At 39.9% G+C, this 17,744-nt stretch overlaps 1 protein-coding gene across 6 annotated transcripts in view; it reads left to right on the forward strand.

Moving 5' to 3' along the window:
- LOC129729450 (neprilysin-2-like) overlaps window positions 1-17,744 on the forward strand; it is a 43,893-nt gene that overhangs the window by 24,920 nt on the left and 1,229 nt on the right. For 5 of the 6 annotated variants that reach the window (XM_055688022.1, XM_055688025.1, XM_055688026.1 and 2 more), the window contains 5 exons: window positions 15,449-15,582; window positions 15,961-16,089; window positions 16,164-16,409; window positions 16,474-16,688; window positions 16,748-17,717. In XM_055688022.1, the coding sequence (XP_055543997.1) occupies window positions 15,449-15,582; window positions 15,961-16,089; window positions 16,164-16,409; window positions 16,474-16,688; window positions 16,748-17,717 (1,694 nt within the window). Of the gene's footprint in view, window positions 1-7,562; window positions 7,813-15,448; window positions 15,583-15,960; window positions 16,090-16,163; window positions 16,410-16,473; window positions 16,689-16,747; window positions 17,718-17,744 lie in introns of all 6 variants that reach the window. The other variant, XM_055688021.1, reaches the window with a different exon arrangement.

The raw sequence follows: 17,744 nt of genomic DNA on the forward strand, positions 1-17,744 counted from the left end.
AAATGTATGATCAATACTATATAATTTCTTCTTTGGCAACAAGACGATTGGGCGAACGGTTCTCATGGAAACGGTTAAAATGTTTCAAATGATACATTCAAATTTTCGCCGGTAACTTCATCGGGTCGGCTTTGACTACCTTCTTTTCTTCGTCCACGGATCGTAAACACGGTAGCCCTCTGTATCCTTGTCGAAACCAACCATACGGCCACTTTTGTTTCGGGATGTGGACCATCACTTTTGCTCCAAAGATCCGTATATGAGGTAAACGGCCGTCGCAACTGCTTCAGCCCAAAACTATTTTTACAGTACTCATTCGAATAGTTCTGCTCTGGAAAATAGCTCTGGAATTTTTGTTGGTGTTTTCCAGCCCGTTGCCGGTACGGATGACTTTGATTTTCTATCCAGTCTGGCGCTCCTCCAGCGTATGGAAATTTTAAAATGCCTTTAGAACTTCATCTTCCGACTTTGTTCGCAGAAAATAAACAAACATTCGGCGTGATCGCTCGTCTACAAATGCAATGTAGAACGGACTGCCTCCTATCGACGGCATCTCAATCGGCCCAAAGGTATCGGAATGAACAATTTATAGCAGCTCTTTTGCGTGGAAATTTTCATTTACAAACGGTAAGCGACATTGCTTGCCCATGGCGCAAACACTACAATCCATGATCTGATTGAGATGTAACATTCGTTCAGTAAACGCACCAATGCTTTGCTAGTTCCAGTTTCTTCACGACGTCCCGTTGCTGCTACGCCACCGCTTAAGTTCTTGCAACCAGCGACGTTGAAAACCATCGTTTACTCCCTACTCACGATTTTGTTGACTAAGAGGAGATTTGCGGACAACATCGGGATGTATTAAACGTCGTTCATCGGAATTTTAGGAACAGGTTGAAGGACAACGGTTCCTGCTGCTTCAATATTCATTGAATGCTACTACCGTGCCACTAAAGCACTTCATGTTTTGCAGAATTGTAATGTTCGTAACTCCTGAGTCAAAGTACCAATTAGCATCACTGACTGCTTTGAACGTCGACAGGACGGTACAAAAGGCGTCTCTTTTCTTCATATTTCTGCAGTCCTTTGCAATGTAATCATGGTTTAGACACTTTCTGCACTTCAATCCTTTCGGATGGTTGGATTGGGGCTGATTGCGGTTACCAGGACTCAGGTTTCCAGGACAATAATGCGCACCATAATTACGTTTTCTTTTTTAAAAATAACGCCGTATCCGGCTTGAAAATTTGCACCTCCTGCCGCAGTTTTGTCTTAATTGCATCGCCAGTTACTTGGATTCCGGATTTTTCCAGAGTCATTATCATTTGCCTGTACACCACCTAGGAACATGGCACCATTCGTCCGAAATTACAAATCCGATCCCGTTGAGTTGGTGGGCCGTCGAAATTATAGAATAGAAATACTCTGAGATTGACGAACAGCTCTGCAGATCGGTATCTATTAGTTTGTGGAGAAGACCAATCCGTCTGGCTAGATCAAAATTTTCGAAAGCCTTTTCTAAGTTTCCCCATACTTCTTGTGCGATATTCGCCTTCGTAACATGGACATAGTTTACTGGTTCGCACGTGCCTCCCGATTCTCCGCGTCTATAGCTTTAAAGGTTCCGTCTTGTTTCAGCTTCAGTTCTAGGGCAATACAAAGATCTTTCAATTCAAGGTAAGTTCGGACAACAAACTTCCATGTTGGCCAGTTACCTCTCCCCGATCGTCGTTCGATTCTCGGCAAACTTGAAACAAATTGAACAGAGCTTAACCCTGCTTGATTTTCGGTTTGAAACGATGATAGGGCCATAACCTATTGTATCTTGATAAAGGAAGAACATCTGGTTCGGTTGACGTGTGTAACAGGAACGAAGAAATTTTTTTTACTGTCAAACAGTCATGGCTTACTTTACCAACGTAATCCTAACAATTATGTTGGTGGACGAAACATATAGTTAGCATATTCTTGCCGCTCGTACAAATGTTAAGGTCAGAGAAAATAAAAAACCTTAACAGTACAATACAGTCAAGTTATTTTTAAACGCGATTTACGCGGATTTTCGAATCACACGATTTTTTTACGCGCAATTTCAAATTAACGCGGTTTTTTACGCGGCTTTTTAACGCGTTTTTCACGAGGTATGTACACGCAAAAGTTTAAGCTTTAATCATCTAATGTTCTAATCATCTAAGTTGTACAAGGAATACATTGACAGAAATCAAAATCAGAATATGTATCACATACACAAAAATCGTAATGTCTCAGTAAACTTCGGCTTCGGGCGAACGATCAGTTTCGAGGCGCTCAAAAAACCGTTCTTTACTTTCGCGAGCCGGTGCGTATCAACAGCTCGTGCATCCCTAACAAATCGTCAGCAACCGAAACAGCCAATGGCGAGCCTTGTTGCCGCGGAAGTTATTGACGCTGGTGCCAGTAACGCAGAACCGAATGCATGTGAATGAAACCAGAGTCATAATTAAATGCAAAATGTTTTGGACTAATTTCATGTTTTTGTTTATTGTTAATGATTGAATGATGTTTTCAAATGACCTGATTCATGAAAGTGAATCGATCAGACAATAATTTCTTCAATGGAGTCAGTACCCAACTTATCAGTATTGATTGCTGGTTGCACTGTTTTAACGATGCCAATCTTCTGAACATCGGCTGATGCTTTATAAGTGTAGTGGTTTGGAGCTGCGCAATACATTCAAAATACGCTAGAGCATCAAATGCGTTATGCCCAACGCACATGCGTTGTACTGGTTCCAATTTTAATCAGTAAATGCGATAATTTCGCTCATAAATGATCTGGTTACGCACACTCCAACTTTTGCGTGTATCTCCAGCGTAAAAAAACTGACAGTACATGGAAATTTGCGTCTATTTGCTGGTTCGTACAGTTGTACACGACTGGAAAAGATAGAAGCACTAGTCAGAAAGTGTGAAAATTATGAGCTGGTATTAATCTCAGAGCAAAAAAATCGGTAAAATTATTTTGGATTAAATTTTACTAACCCATTGTAAGACTTTTTATGGTAATCGAGAGAACTCTAAAATATACGCGCAATAAAAAATTAATGAAGCTAGATGTAACACAAAACCAGTTTATACGATCCTATATCCTTTTTAAAACATTTTAGTTTTTAAATTTTAAATTCCAATGTGCAACAATAGACTATATCCATATTAAGTTTTTCTGATTTGACAATAAAGATCTCATGTATCAAAGGGTTCTCAAAATAAGTAAAAAAAATTCCCGTTTATCGCTTTGTCAAGAAAAATTCCGTCATTCAAATAGAAAAAATATAATAAACGGGAATGAAAACGAAAAAAAAACTCGAAGTTAAAACAATTCATGAGAAAAATGTAAAATTATAGGAAGCACGAAGCACGGGATGGTGTTTTCTTGTTTGTATTATGAAACGAACAATACAAATCAGCAGTATAGGAATAAGCCCAAATTAATTTTGGCATAAGAACAACAAAAAAACTGAGATTCGATCCCAGACAATCAAAAAAATAAAATTCATTTATTCGCGGGAATTCCCTGAGGCATCGGCAAACAAACTGGTCAGGCTGTTGGAATTCGACAGAATTTCAACAAAGGAAATCCGCAAACTAGAGCAAGAAAATATTGAATGAAACTACCTGGTCATTAGTGACGCATTGAATGTTCGCTCTGCAACAGATACAATGTGTATACAAATAAAAAAGGCTTTTGAGTGTAACAAACAACTGCGTAAACCGACGAAACGATTGATGGACGCGTCATGTCATGCTGCTGGTTCATATAATTAGTCATGGTTGAAGGTTCGTTCGCAGCGTTTATCATTTAGAACCTCTGTCGGTAGAAATTAAGCTGATCGTGTATCAACGTAAACCATTGGCCGTTTATATTCAGATAGCTTCAGTAGAATTTCTGCTCGAACGCTTTTAAAATCGAAAATTGCTGGTGGAAATTCGGCCGTCAACCGTATCAATTTTATGGTGCCATGGTTGGACATTGATCCAGATGACGGGGCCTTTATTTCTAGCTATATCGGGATTTGCTAAAGTTTTGGCTAAGTTTGTTGTATTCCGCACTTCATATTATTTATATATAGTTTTAGTTGTCAATCTATTCATGATATTCGGCTAGACATGGGATTAAATTTAATGACCACCAATACCTAGCGCAACGGACAATGTGACAATTAACCGGCTGTGTATGATTACTTACCTAATTCAACTTAGATAACAGCAGAGGCTATAATCTCAGCGATGGAATAGATGGATGTATACTACCTAATATACACAATTCTAACGCTGACAGTAAACCCGTATCGATCCTAAGAATTAATATTCCTAGCAAAGAGTAGTGCGTTACATCCTACAATCAACATTAACAATTACAAAATTTATAAATACAGCACTATAAATCAATCTAAGTGACTTCCAATCGCGAATAATTTTAATTTTTTGCTAATGTATCATTCAATAAACTTTACTGGAGATACACTTTTTAGTCACTCTCAACGCCAAAGCTGTTGCGCGAGAATGATCAATTGAGTGCATAACGTGTAAAATTAGTATCCGACAAACCACAACAGCAATACTATATAATCCGGTCAGGCAGTTAACCGATTGATCTCAAATAACAGCGCCTGGCGGAACGATGCATGCGCTTATACAGTATGTAGACATATTATTATGCATTATTATGTGAAGTTCCACATTAACAGTGTCACATCGGAAGCGAATCTGGCTTCCAACAAGCGGTTAGTGAGTTCAACCTCACTTCGCGCAGTATTCGTAATCCGTTAGACTAATTGGGTCTAATGGTTGTGTTCCTAACATTAATGTAAATCAGCTGAGTGAGCAACACACAAACACGTTTATGATGCGTGCATCAGCTGTATATTTTAATCAATAAAAACTGCGGGAATTATACACCTGACCAGTGGACGACATTTTCACACGATCAGGCGTTGCCACCGGCAAGGCATCGCTCATATGCGAACATAATACCTATCGTGTCTTCGTAGCAGCGAAGCTGCATACTTTATGTGTAAAAGCTATCAGGTTGTTTAGAGTTATAGCTTCGATAGGATGGCGCATTACACCACCGACGTCGTTACGTCGATGTAACTATTTCCCAACTGTAAACCGACGACTAGTGGTCTACATTCCCCAATTAGTTTTTTTCACTTTCCTGCATTGACTTCAAGCAGTAGGTAATAGCTTTGTAGATGCGGCGGTTTTAACTGGCAACATTTATCCAATGCAGTGGATGAGTTTCTCGCCTGTACGCTCGTTCAAATACAAATAAGCCAGTCATTCGCCATATGCATTTCTATGTTTTCATTTACCAAAAAATTTCTATCACTGGACTACTGGTTTATTTGTTTGTTTTCCCTTTCAATAATCAAACTATTGAATAATTTGATTAAAGTCATATCACAACTGCAAATGTTTTCACACTTTTTGCCTTTCTCCTAGAAAGGTATAGCAATCACTGGAAAAACCAAAGGTATAAAAGTGGTCTCAATGGCCGAATGTCATATACCACTCGACCCCTTTCGACGAACTGAGCATTTTCTGTATGTATGTATGTATGTATGTATGTATGTGTGTGTGTGTATGTATGTGCAACTTTTTTTTCTCACTCACTTTTCTTAAAGATGGCTGGACCGATTTTCATAAAATTAATTGCAAATGAAAGGTCTAGTTGCGCCATAGGTTGCTATTGAATTTCATTGTAATCGGATTTTTAGTTTAGAGGTTATGTATCAAAATGTAAAAATCACGAAACATCAATATCTCAGAAACCACACAACCGATTTTAATAAAATTGGTTTCAAATGATCGGGCTGTCTCCAGAACCCTTAACTTTTGAATTTCGTAATGATTGAACATATGGTTCAAAAGTGATGCAAAGAAAAGTTATCCTGAGGTTGTTTAAACTCACTCATTTTTCTCAGAGATGGCTGAACCGATTTTCACAAAATTAGTGTCAAATGAAAGGTCTAGTTGCCCCATAGGTTGCTATTGAATTTCATTGCAATCGGATTGTAACTTTGTCCGTTGTTGATGAAAATGTGAAATCACATAATGAAAGTAAACATATTGACTTCCTCCTAACGATCACTGGCTAATTAAAAGGTAGAAAAGTGATCCAAATGGCCGAATGTCATATACTACTCGACTCAGACGAATCGAGCATTTTCTGCATATAAGCATGTATAGGTGTATATGTTTGTGTGTGGGTGTGTGCGTGTGAATGTGCACCTTTTCTCGCACTCACTATTCTCAGAGATGGTCTGACCGAACAGATTTCAATGAAATTAATTGCAAATGAAAGGTCTAGTTGCTCTATAAGACCCTATTGAATTTTATTGTTATCTGATTTCTAGTTTAGAGGTTATGCATCAAAGTGTAAAAATCACGAAACATCGATATCTCAGAAACCACACATCTGATTTGATTAAAATTAGTTTCAAATGAACGGGCTACCTTAAAAACCCTTAACTTTTGAATTTTATGAAGATTAAACATGTGGTTCAGAAGTTATGGAAAGAAACGTGTTCTGGAGACTATTTAATCTCACTCATGTTTCTCAGAGATGGCTGGCCCGATTTTTATAAAATTAGTGTCATATAAAAGGTCTTGTTGCCCCATAAGACCCTAATGATTTTTTTTACAAACGGATTATTACTTTGCCTGTTATGTTTAAAAATGTGAAATCCAGCTATGAAAAGAAACATATTCCAAGACAACTTACGTGGACTCACTCATATTTCTCAGAGATGGTTGACCCGATTTTCACAGAATTAGTATCAAATAAAAGGTCTACCTACCTCATAACACCCTATTGAATTTTGCAGTAATCGGACTGTAACTTCGACTGTAATGTATCGAAATGTGAAAATCACGAAACTTCATTATCTTAGAAACTACACAACCGATTTGAACAATATTGAATTATGATTGAACACGTGGTTTCAAAGTTTGGCTGCCCCATACGTTACCTTTTCATTTGATTGTAATCAAACTTAAGCAAGCGTTATGTTTTAATTTGTAAAACAACAAAAGTCTATTATCTCAAGTATTACACGACTTATTTGAACATAACTAGTAACATACAAATGAGTCATCTAACAAACTTACAAATAACAAACTTCATAACAATTTGATATGCTGTTTAAAAGTTTTAGAAAGAAAAGAAATTCAAAGACTATTCAACACTTTACCTGCTTCGATCAATATATATGGCCTCAACATGATTTAAATGTGGTATCGTACTATCTGAACGTTCCCGGCATCGCTCGTGATTAAATTGTTCGAAATTAAGAGTCATTGCTTTTATTTCGCTATTTCTCAAGTACTAACATTACGTCAAATTTCATATTTTATACTTTTATTACAACATCAATATTTTACAACCCAAAAAGTGGATAAACATTTATTGGATTTAAGCATTCATGTAAATCTATTTTTACAAATAATAAGTTTGAATGAGAAAGGCTGAGTCTGACCACTAGGTGGATTAATTTGGGTTTTTATTCTGTGTGATGTAGAACGTTATCTAGCGATTTTTAACCAGTTATTACGATGAAATCAGATTTCATCACCATCGTCATTCATGTTCCCATGTTTACAACGGTAAAATCCTGCAACTGGAATAATTGAGCCAGGAAACAAGTGAAACTGTTATAAAAAAAAAAAAAACAACAATAACGCGATGGAAAGTTCTCAACATATCGCCAACAGCCGGAGCTCACTGATCAGTGACAATGGGATAGCTCTCATGTTCGATCGATTACCAAAGTAAGTAACACACATAGGAAGGTTTATATTCGAATATTTTTTGTAATTTTGTAAGAAAATGATGCTATCATTGCTTCATACTAAATCGCAATTCCTCTTCGAAGTAGGTTATATAAAAAAGCAAAATTTAATACTCGGTTTCTCAAAGAGTTTTAATAAATTCTCCGTGACAAATTGCACCTGTAAATTGGAATTAAAGATTATTGTGTTCTCCAACACTTTTTCAAAGAGACATGTTTGAATATATGTCCAATCGCTACAAGTTGGTAAAATCAATTTTTCAGCTGATGCCGTACATCAAGCATCAAAGAATAATTTGAACGATTGAGTTGTTTCCAAGGGACCGTCCACATTTCACATGGACAACTCAGAGGGGTAGAGGGTGCGCAAATGTCCACGCTTTTCCACGAGAGGGTTGTCCGCGTGGACATGATATTTTTTTTTTTTCAAAAAAGTGGAAATCTCTAAAAAATAAAAAACACGTTGGCTTATAAAGTAGTTGTAGATGAATTTTGCTGAAACATATACTGCAATCTTTGAATATTTGATTCCCTTGTCGCTACTTGAAAACAAAGCATGATAGCAATCGTAAAGGCGAGTTTTTGCTCAAAAATATATCATTTCTTCATCTTCTTAACCATCATCTTCATCCTAATAAAACGTTCTGAACATTATCAGTAGAAATTGGTTGATGATACTGGTAAATGTTTAAAGTACTTGTTTTTTGTTGCATAGTGGAGCAATTCCGAATATGAGGAATTATTACTATCATGGTACAATTTCCGATTGGTCCGATTATAATGTGGTATTTCTACTACTCTCTTTTGTGAGAAGATAAGATAAACACCACATTTCTTTCTTATTAATGCAATAGTTCTACCTGGCCATCTATTACTCAGAACTACCAGAAACAGTATTTTTGATATAACAAAGCGGCTTAAGATATTATTATTATTCAAAAATTATCGCGTAAATAAAAAACAAACAACAGTGTTTGACGTATTAAATGTAATGTTATAGAGCAGGCGAAGCCTACTTTATTTCGCCAGTTGTGATCAAAACGTGTGAAAATCCATCGAAGAATGTCGTGTTGACACTTCATTTGAATACAGGCACGCAATTTGCGACTAGTTACATAAACTAAGATTCGTTTGTTTCAACACTTTTTTAAAATTCAGGTTGAATTTGAGGTCCAGTTCTGGTTCAGGGGGTGTAAAACTGAGTCAAGTGCTATCCAAGTGAAACTCTCCGCTAAAAGCACAAGTTTCTCGAACATCATAGTTAGTTTTAAATAGTTTATTTGACACGGCACGATACAATTTATGTTTAACTGAGCCAAGTACATTTTTTTTAAATTCTAAATTAGCAGGGAAAAGAGGGAGGCCTTTTCTTTATTCTCGCGGCCGACTACGAGCTAGTGGGGATTTAAGGTGAGAGGAGGGGAGTTACAATTTTGATTTTAACTATATTGAGTTATACGATTTATTTATTTGTACATGGCTAAGCAGTGATGTTCTATTTGAGCAGTTTGGACTGAGGTGTCTGCGTGAACATGAAGATGCCGAGTCTTCGTTTGGGTGTCTCCAGCTTAGTGTATCATCTTCTTTCAGCGTGTAGCGGGAATGGTAATCTAACAAATAGATAGAAGAGTTTCATATTTTAATACCAGCGTGTTTTATGAAAACGTATAGCTGTGTCATGTACTGGAGATCACCGCTTCCCAGAATGTCTCTAACGGGTACGTTCGGTTGTTTTCCTCGGGCCCGAAGGGAATCTATAAGCTCAGACCTAACACCACAGTATTCGGTACATGACCAAACAACATGCTCGATGTCATGGTAGCCATCGCCACAAACGCAGTGATTACTGTCTACAAGCCCTATACGAAAGAGATGCGTGTTTAACGTGTAGTGATTGGACATAAGTCTGGACATCACGCGAATGAAGTCCCGACCTACATCCAACCCCTTGAACCATGCTTTCGTCGATACCTTAGGAAAAATGGAATGTAGCCACCGTCCCAGTTCATCTGAGTTCCATGATGATTGCCAACTGTTGAGTGTTCTCTGACGCAAAATGCTATAAAATTCATCATAAGCAATTGGTCTTTCATAAATATCGCCGTCAATAGCACCCACCTTAGCTAAAGAGTCAGCCTTTTCGTTACCCGGAATCGAGCAATGAGAAGGGACCCACGCTAAGGTAACCCGGTAATTTTTATCTGTTAAAGCACTTAAAAACCGCCGTATTTTCCCCAGGAAATACGGGGTGTGCTTCACAGGCTTCATTGATCGCAGAGCCTCAATGGCACTGAGACTATCTGTGAAGATGAAGTAGTGGTCTATGGGTAGGGTTTCGATGATTCCAAGAGAGTACTGAATAGCAGCAAGTTCTGCGACGTACACGGAAGCAGGAGCATCGAGTTTGTAGGAGGCGGTAAAATTTTCGTGGAAAACACCAAAGCCAGTGGACTCATCTAGATTAGATCCGTCAGTGAAAAACCTTTTATCATAACTAACATGTTTAAACTTATTGGAAAAAATCTTAGGGATCTCTTGGGGTCGCAATTGATCCGGGATACCAGAAATGTCTTGTTTCATGGTGGTGTCGAAGAATATAGCATTATTAGAAGTAGCTAAAAGTGCGACATTGGAAGAATCGTATGAAGAAGGATTAATATCTTGAGCCATATAGTCAAAATATAAAGTCCTAAATCTGGATTGAGATTGAAGGTCGACCAACCTCTCGAAATTTTCAATTACTAATGGGTTCATAACTGTGCATCGAATTAGCAACCGGTAAGAGAGATTCCAAAAACGATGTTTCAACGGAAGAATACCCGCTAGCACTTCAAGACTCATCGTATGGGTCGACTGCATGCAACCCAAGGCAATACGCAAACAACGATATTGTATTCTCTCTAATTTTATAATGTGCGTGTTCGCGGCGGAGCGAAAGCAGAAACAGCCGTACTCAAGAACTGACAATATCGTTGTTTGGTATAACCTTAGCAGGTCTCCTGGGTGAGCACCCCACCAAGTTCCGGTAATCGTACGAAGAAAATTAATCCTCTGTTGGCATTTTTGTGTCAGATACCTAATATGACAAGCCCAGGTGCATTTGAAGTCGAACCAGACCCCGAGATATTTAGCGACTAAAACCTGAGAGATCGTTTTACCCGTTAGTAGGAGCTGCAGCTGAGCTGGGTTATGCTTCCTAGAAAAAACGACCAGCTCAGTTTTCTCCGGAGAGAATTCGATACCCAGCTTAAGAGCCCATTCAGACAAATTGTCTAAGGTATCTTGCAATGGTCCTTGCAGATCGCTAGCCTCGCTACCAGTAATGGATACAACGCTATCGTCTGCAAGTTGCCTTAGCGTGCATGAATTTGCAAGACAATCATCGATGTCATTGACGTAAAAATTATATAAGAGAGGACTTAAACATGAGCCCTGGGGGAGGCCCATGTAACTAATTCGGGAAGTTGTCGAATCGCCATGTGAGAAATACATATGCTTTTCTGACAACAAATTGAGCAAAAAGTTATTCAAATTTGGTGAAAGTCCCTGCGAATGAAGTTTCGCGCTTAAAACTTCTACAGAGACAGAGTCAAAAGCCCCCTTAATATCCATGAACGCAGAAGCCATTTGCTCTTTTCGAGCAAAGGCTAGTTGAATTTCAGTAGAAAGCAACGCTAGGCAATCGTTCGTCCCTTTGCCCCGGCGAAAGCCAAATTGAGTATCTGAAAGTAACCCGTTTGTTTCGACCCATTTGTCTAACCGTAAGAGGATCATTTTCTCCATTAATTTCCGGAGGCAAGAGAGCATCGCAATCGGCCTATATGAATTGTGATCAGAGGCAGGTTTCCCGGGTTTCCGAATAGCAATGACTTTTACCTCCCTCCAGTCATGCGGAACAATATTTAGCTCAAGAAAATTGTTGAACAAATTCAACAAGCGTCTTTTTGCAGAGTCGGGTAGGTTCTTCAACAGGTTGAATTTTATTCTATCTAACCCTGGAGCCTTATTGTTGCACGACAGGAGAGCCATTGAAAATTCCAACATCGAAAATGGAGGCTCTTCCGTAGTTACTAATAACGCGTCGCGAAAAGTTTTCTGTTCCGGTACAGAGTCTGGACAGACCTTTTTGGCAAAATCGAGTATCCAGCGATCTGAATACTCCTCGCTTTCATTCGAAACGTCACGGTTCCGCATGCGCCTGGCGGTATCCCAAAGAGTGCTCATCGCTGTTTCCCTGGACAACGCGTTTACGAACCGCCGCCAGTACCCGCGTTTTTTCGCCTTTACTAAGCTCTTCATCTGCCTGCCCAGTGCCTCGTACTTTCGAAGCAGGTTGACAGTGCCGTACTCCCGGTAGTCCTTATACGCCGCGGACCTTCGCGCGTACAGATCAGAGCACTCTTTGTCCCACCATTTGTTGGGAGGGCGCTGTCTAATCGTTACCCCGGGTATCGGTTTCGTCTGAGCTTGAGTCGCGGCGTCGATTATCAAGCCAGCTAAGAACGCGTATTCTTCCTCCGGAGGAAGTTCCTCGTGAGTCTCGATAGATTGCGCTATAATAGACTCATAACACTTCCAATCAATATTACGTGTAAGGTCGTAGGAAATATTGATTGGGTTCGAGGGAGTTGAACCATTAGCAATTGATATAACGATTGGAAGATGATCACTACCGTGGGGATCGTTGATTACTTTCTACCGGCAATCTAACGCTAGTGATGTCGAGCAAAGGGATAGGTCAAGCACGCTTTCACGTGCTGGAGGATTAGGTACACGTGTCGCTTCCCCAGTATTCAAAACTGTCATATTGAAGTCGTCGATCAAGTTACAGATTAAAGAAGATCGGTTGTCGTCGTACAGCGACCCCCATAGCGAACAGTGAGAATTAAAATCTCCCAATATCAAGAGAGGCGCAGGAAGCAACTCTGCTATATCAGTGAGATGCTTCTGTTCAATCCGCGCGGATGGAGGCATATATAACGAAACAAGGCATAGGTCTTTTCCATTCATATTCGTTTGAATGGCAACGACTTCAATATTCGAGATCGAGGGGAGGTCGATTCGGAAGAAGGAATAGCACTTTTTAATCCCTAAAAGTACCCCTCCACCGTGTGAGTCTCGATCTCGACGAATAATGTTAAAATCGTGGAAATTGAGTTGATCGTTTGAATTGAGAAAGGTTTCACAGAGCGCAAATGCGTCACAATTGTATGTATTTATTAAATGAGAAAATAGATCGAATTTGGGGATGATACTTCTGCAATTCCACTGTAATACAGTGATAAAATTCCTAACCTCTTTCGCCGTATTAGTCATCGAAAGATATGATAGCTGAAATGAGAGGCCAAGTTGCTGCTAGTTGCATCAAAAAGGTTTTCACTGTAGGAAGAAGGGCAAGAAGAATATTTTGTAGGGGATCTGGTATGTTGAATGTTTTAAATATCCAGTCCACAATATCAGAAAATTTTATGAACCCTGTTTCTTTTTTATCTTCTGATCGAGAAATGGGTGCACGAGGGGTTTTTGGTGCCCCAGGAAGCGGTGGGTACTCCTGGTTTGATTTAAAATTAAAACCGGGAGGTACTTGCTTCGGTTTTTCTTCACCGCTTCCTTTTTGTGTTGGCTTATTGGTCATTCCGCTAGGGGTTATCTTGCGACCTTTGCGAGAAAGATTAGGAGAGTTGATCATTCTCCTCTTCCTAGATCCTTCTGGCATGGCATAAGAACACCCTTCGACGGGATCGTCAGATGTACCCTCATCGGTTGGCAAAAAGGAAAAGATGTTTCCTGTCGAGGGTGGCTCAGCACTCTTTAGCATTTCTGCGAAAGAGCGCTTTGATCGTTCCTTGAGGGAACGCTTTATTTTTTCCTCGCGCTGTTTGTACGCGGGACACGCCGAAAGGTCATGCCGAGTTCCCTCGCAGTAAAGACACTTTTCAGTATCCTCACTGCAAGCGGTCTCAGCATGATTGCCTCCGCACTTGCTGCAGCGTGCCTTGTTGCAGCAGTAGGTGGCTGTATGACCTAACTGCTTGCAGTTTTGGCAATGCATGACCCGCGGTACGAACAGGCGTACAGGCAGACGAACCCTGTCCAAAGAGATGTAGTTCGGCAGTGCGGATCCGGCGAATGTTACACGGAAGGAATCCGAAGGGAAGAATTTCTTCTTCCCTTCTTCGATGGATACTGAATGCAATTGCTTGACATCCAGTATCTTTACATCTTGAATCAGGGGGTTCTTGAAGCAGCCAACCCCGTGACGCAAAATGTCATCGACCGTGAGGCTTCCTTCGGTAACCACACCGTCGATCTCCACGTCCTTGGCAGGGATGTACACGCGGTACTCTCTCGTGAAGAGCTCGTAGCTAGCAATTGCGTTTGCTTGCTTCAAGCTACTCACAACAACTCGCAGTTTGTTCGGTCTAACCTTTGTAATTTCGGTTACGTCCGAAAACTGTTTTGCCAGGTCCTTGCCGATTTGAATTATATTTAGAGGCTTCTTTATGGGCCTGAAGTAAACTACGAACGGACCTTTCGAAGCATCTGGGTAAGCTTTCACCCGTGTTGCCGGTACCCTTGGTACGGGGCTAGGTAGCGGGGAAGGTAGAGGGGAATTGATGGGGGAGATCTCAATCTCTTCCCCAGTTGTTTCCACATCCAGGAATAGTTGCACCTGCATGTCGTCCATTTTGCGGGAGCGTTACGCTCTACCGCACACAAACGATAAATATTCGAATGTGGGGGGGGGGGGGGTCAAGTAGTTGCTATTAAATTTTAAAAACAATTTTTCAAACTACAATGGATTAAAATAAAAAAAAGGCAGTAATACTAATACTAATAACAATAGTAATAATAATAATAATAATAATAATAATAATAATAATAATAATAATAATAATAATAATAATAATAGTAATATTAATTATAATAATAACAATAATAATAATACTATTAATAATAATGATAAAAATTCTAAAGTGAATACTTCACCGAACGTCTAAGTCACGACCTCACGGCTGATAGTAGGATTAATCGAACGTCTCCGCAGAACAAACAATGACGATCCAGCTTCGTGTTGTGACACAGTGGCCGTATCCTACACGCGACCTTGTAGATGCCACTTGTAGTTGACTTCCACTCGCTCGATCGTATGGTGGTCCGTGCTGCTAGCGGGGTAACAGCGGTGCGGGAGAATTATTCTTGCTGATATATCAGCTGCGTATCGGATCACTGGCGGGGTAGCCTGCCCCTACCAGTGTGCAGAAGATGTTTCTGCCGATAAACTACCGGCTATTGTTATCGCGCAGCACAAGAACAAATCGACAAAAAAACACCCGTACGATAACTCGTGTATTGTTATTTTGCAAACTCAAACGGAGATGAACAATTTGCGTCTAATCGAGACGAAAGCAAAACAACGAATGTCTCGAACATCATAAATATCCTGAAAATGATATAAAATTTTTCGGAAAATAATAAGAACTTATTGTTTTTTTAGAATTGGGGTCATGTGGGTTAATAAAAATGTTAAAATTATAGATATTTGTATCATAGAATCGTTTTTTGGATTGATGGCATTATGAGTAACAGCATTTCTTTTTCTGATTCTTTTACAGAAATCCCAGCTGGTGGCGACGTCGAACTGCACTGGAGAAAGTTCTTACTCTGATCAGCGTTGTATGCGCTATCGCTGTCGTGGCACTGCTGGTTTCACTTCTTACGGTGCTCTTCGCTGATCGAATGAATAAATGTAAGATGAAACATATTAAACAAAAAAAATTGGCTGTGACTTACTTTGCTATATCTACATAGAAAAAATTTTGCGTAATAATGTACCCACATATTGGTTACAATAAAGAGAGCCCATAACAATAAACAAGTTCAATAGGAGAACAAAATTTTAAAAATAAATTCTTTTGAGGTCCAAACTTTCACAATAATCGCCTGCAATCTACCAACCGCAAACCAATGACGGTATGAAACAACGTTCGACAGGGGTATTGAGCAAATTTCAGACGGAATGCAAAAATAACCCAATTAGCATATTGAAATGAGCAGAAATTCTACCGACGCGTTCCATAATTCGGAAAGATTAAGTAAACCTTTCACTTCTTACTTTTGATTGCAGCGGACAACGGTACTTCGCATTCGCCACAAGCTTTAACCGGTTCTCGGCGCGGCAAAACCATTAAATTTGGTTCCAACGAGGCGAAGGAAGCGGATGATCTATGCCTGACGCCAGGATGCATCCATTCGGGTCAGTGGAACGATTTTCGAAACCAGTCCCAGTCAGCATTGATAAGTGAACCGTTATTATTATTCTTATTTCAGCCTCCAAAGCACTGGAACAGATGGATTCCAACGTGGAACCCTGTGATGATTTTTACAACTACGCTTGTGGAAGGATGGTCAAAGAGACCAACATCCCAGATGAAAAGGTGTCGGTGAACACTTTTTCGGTAATAGGAGACCGTCTCCAGGAACAGTTACGTTCGCTGGTCAGTGAAGAAATCGGCGAGAATGAAGGAACGCCATTCAAACTGGCGAAGAACCTTTTCAAGTTGTGCATGAACAAAAGTAACTTTTTATGTGACCCACAAATTGCTCTTTTTGTAATTTTAATTTTTCTTTTATTCATCAGCACGTATCGAAGAGAAAGGCACCAAACCGTTGCTAGATATACTGGATATACTAGGCGGATGGCCAGTTCTGAAGGGCGATATGTGGGACACGGATTCCTCCTGGTCCTGGGTTAAATCGGTTAAAGATTTTCGCCAGCAAGGTTACAGCACTGATTACTTTTTCGATTTTTCTGTTGGAACAGATTTGAAGAACTCAACCCGCAGAATTATTGATGTATGCATCCCAACTTGGTTGTGTGCAAAATAAAAATTTGCTTTTTCTTCAATCAACAGACGGACCAAGCTGCGCTGGGAATTAGTCGTGAATATCTAGTCAAGGGTTTCGAAAGCCCAATAGTGTCAGCCTATTACAGCTACATGGTCGACATGGCCGTCCTACTGGGGGCTGAGGAATCGCGAGCCAAGCGGGAACTTTTAGATTCGCTAAATTTTGAAATAGCCCTTGCCAACATTTCGTTACCGAACGAAAAACGCCGCAATGCCACAGCGCTGTACAATCCAATGAGCGTGAAAGAATTCCAGCTGAAATATCCCTACACCGATTGGGTTAAATATTTCAACGTCATTCTCAAAGACACTGGAATAGAGATTGATGAAAACGAAGTCATAATCGTCAGTGTCCCAAGCTTCATGGAGCAATTGGGACCACTACTTCGGAATACGCCGAAGCGAACTATGGCGAACTACGTTATGTGGCGGATAAGTGGCTTTTCGTCATTTTTCCTAACCGAAAAGCTTAGGAAAAGACAGCTGCAGTACAGTACGGCACTGAGTGGCAAACAGGAACAAGAACCTCGCTGGAAGGAATGCGTTGATATCACATCTGGAAGTCTACCGATCTCGGTTGGGGCGTTGTATATACGGAAATATTTTAAGGAAGATTCCAAGCGGGCAGCATTGGACATGGTAAATGACATTAAGGCCATATTTGTTAATATTCTTGAAAAGGTAGAATGGATGGATGAAGTCACGCGAAAATCTGCGTTGGAGAAAGTAGGATCAATGGTCACGCATATCGGGTATCCAGATGAGCTAATGGACGACAAAAAAATTGCTGAATACTACGAAGATCTTCAATTCAAACCAGAAGATAACTATTTGAACACGATTTTGTACATGAATCAGTTTGGAACCACGAAAGCGTTCAAAAAACTGCGCCAATCGGTTAACAAAACTGACTGGATTACTCACTCGAGGCCAGCCGTTGTCAACGCTTTTTACTCGTCGATTGAAAACAGTATTCGTAAGTATAGTGAATGTAAACTCTAAA

Source organism: Wyeomyia smithii, chromosome 3 (assembly GCF_029784165.1).
Source record: "Wyeomyia smithii strain HCP4-BCI-WySm-NY-G18 chromosome 3, ASM2978416v1, whole genome shotgun sequence".
Taxonomy (NCBI): Eukaryota; Metazoa; Arthropoda; class Insecta; order Diptera; family Culicidae; genus Wyeomyia; species Wyeomyia smithii.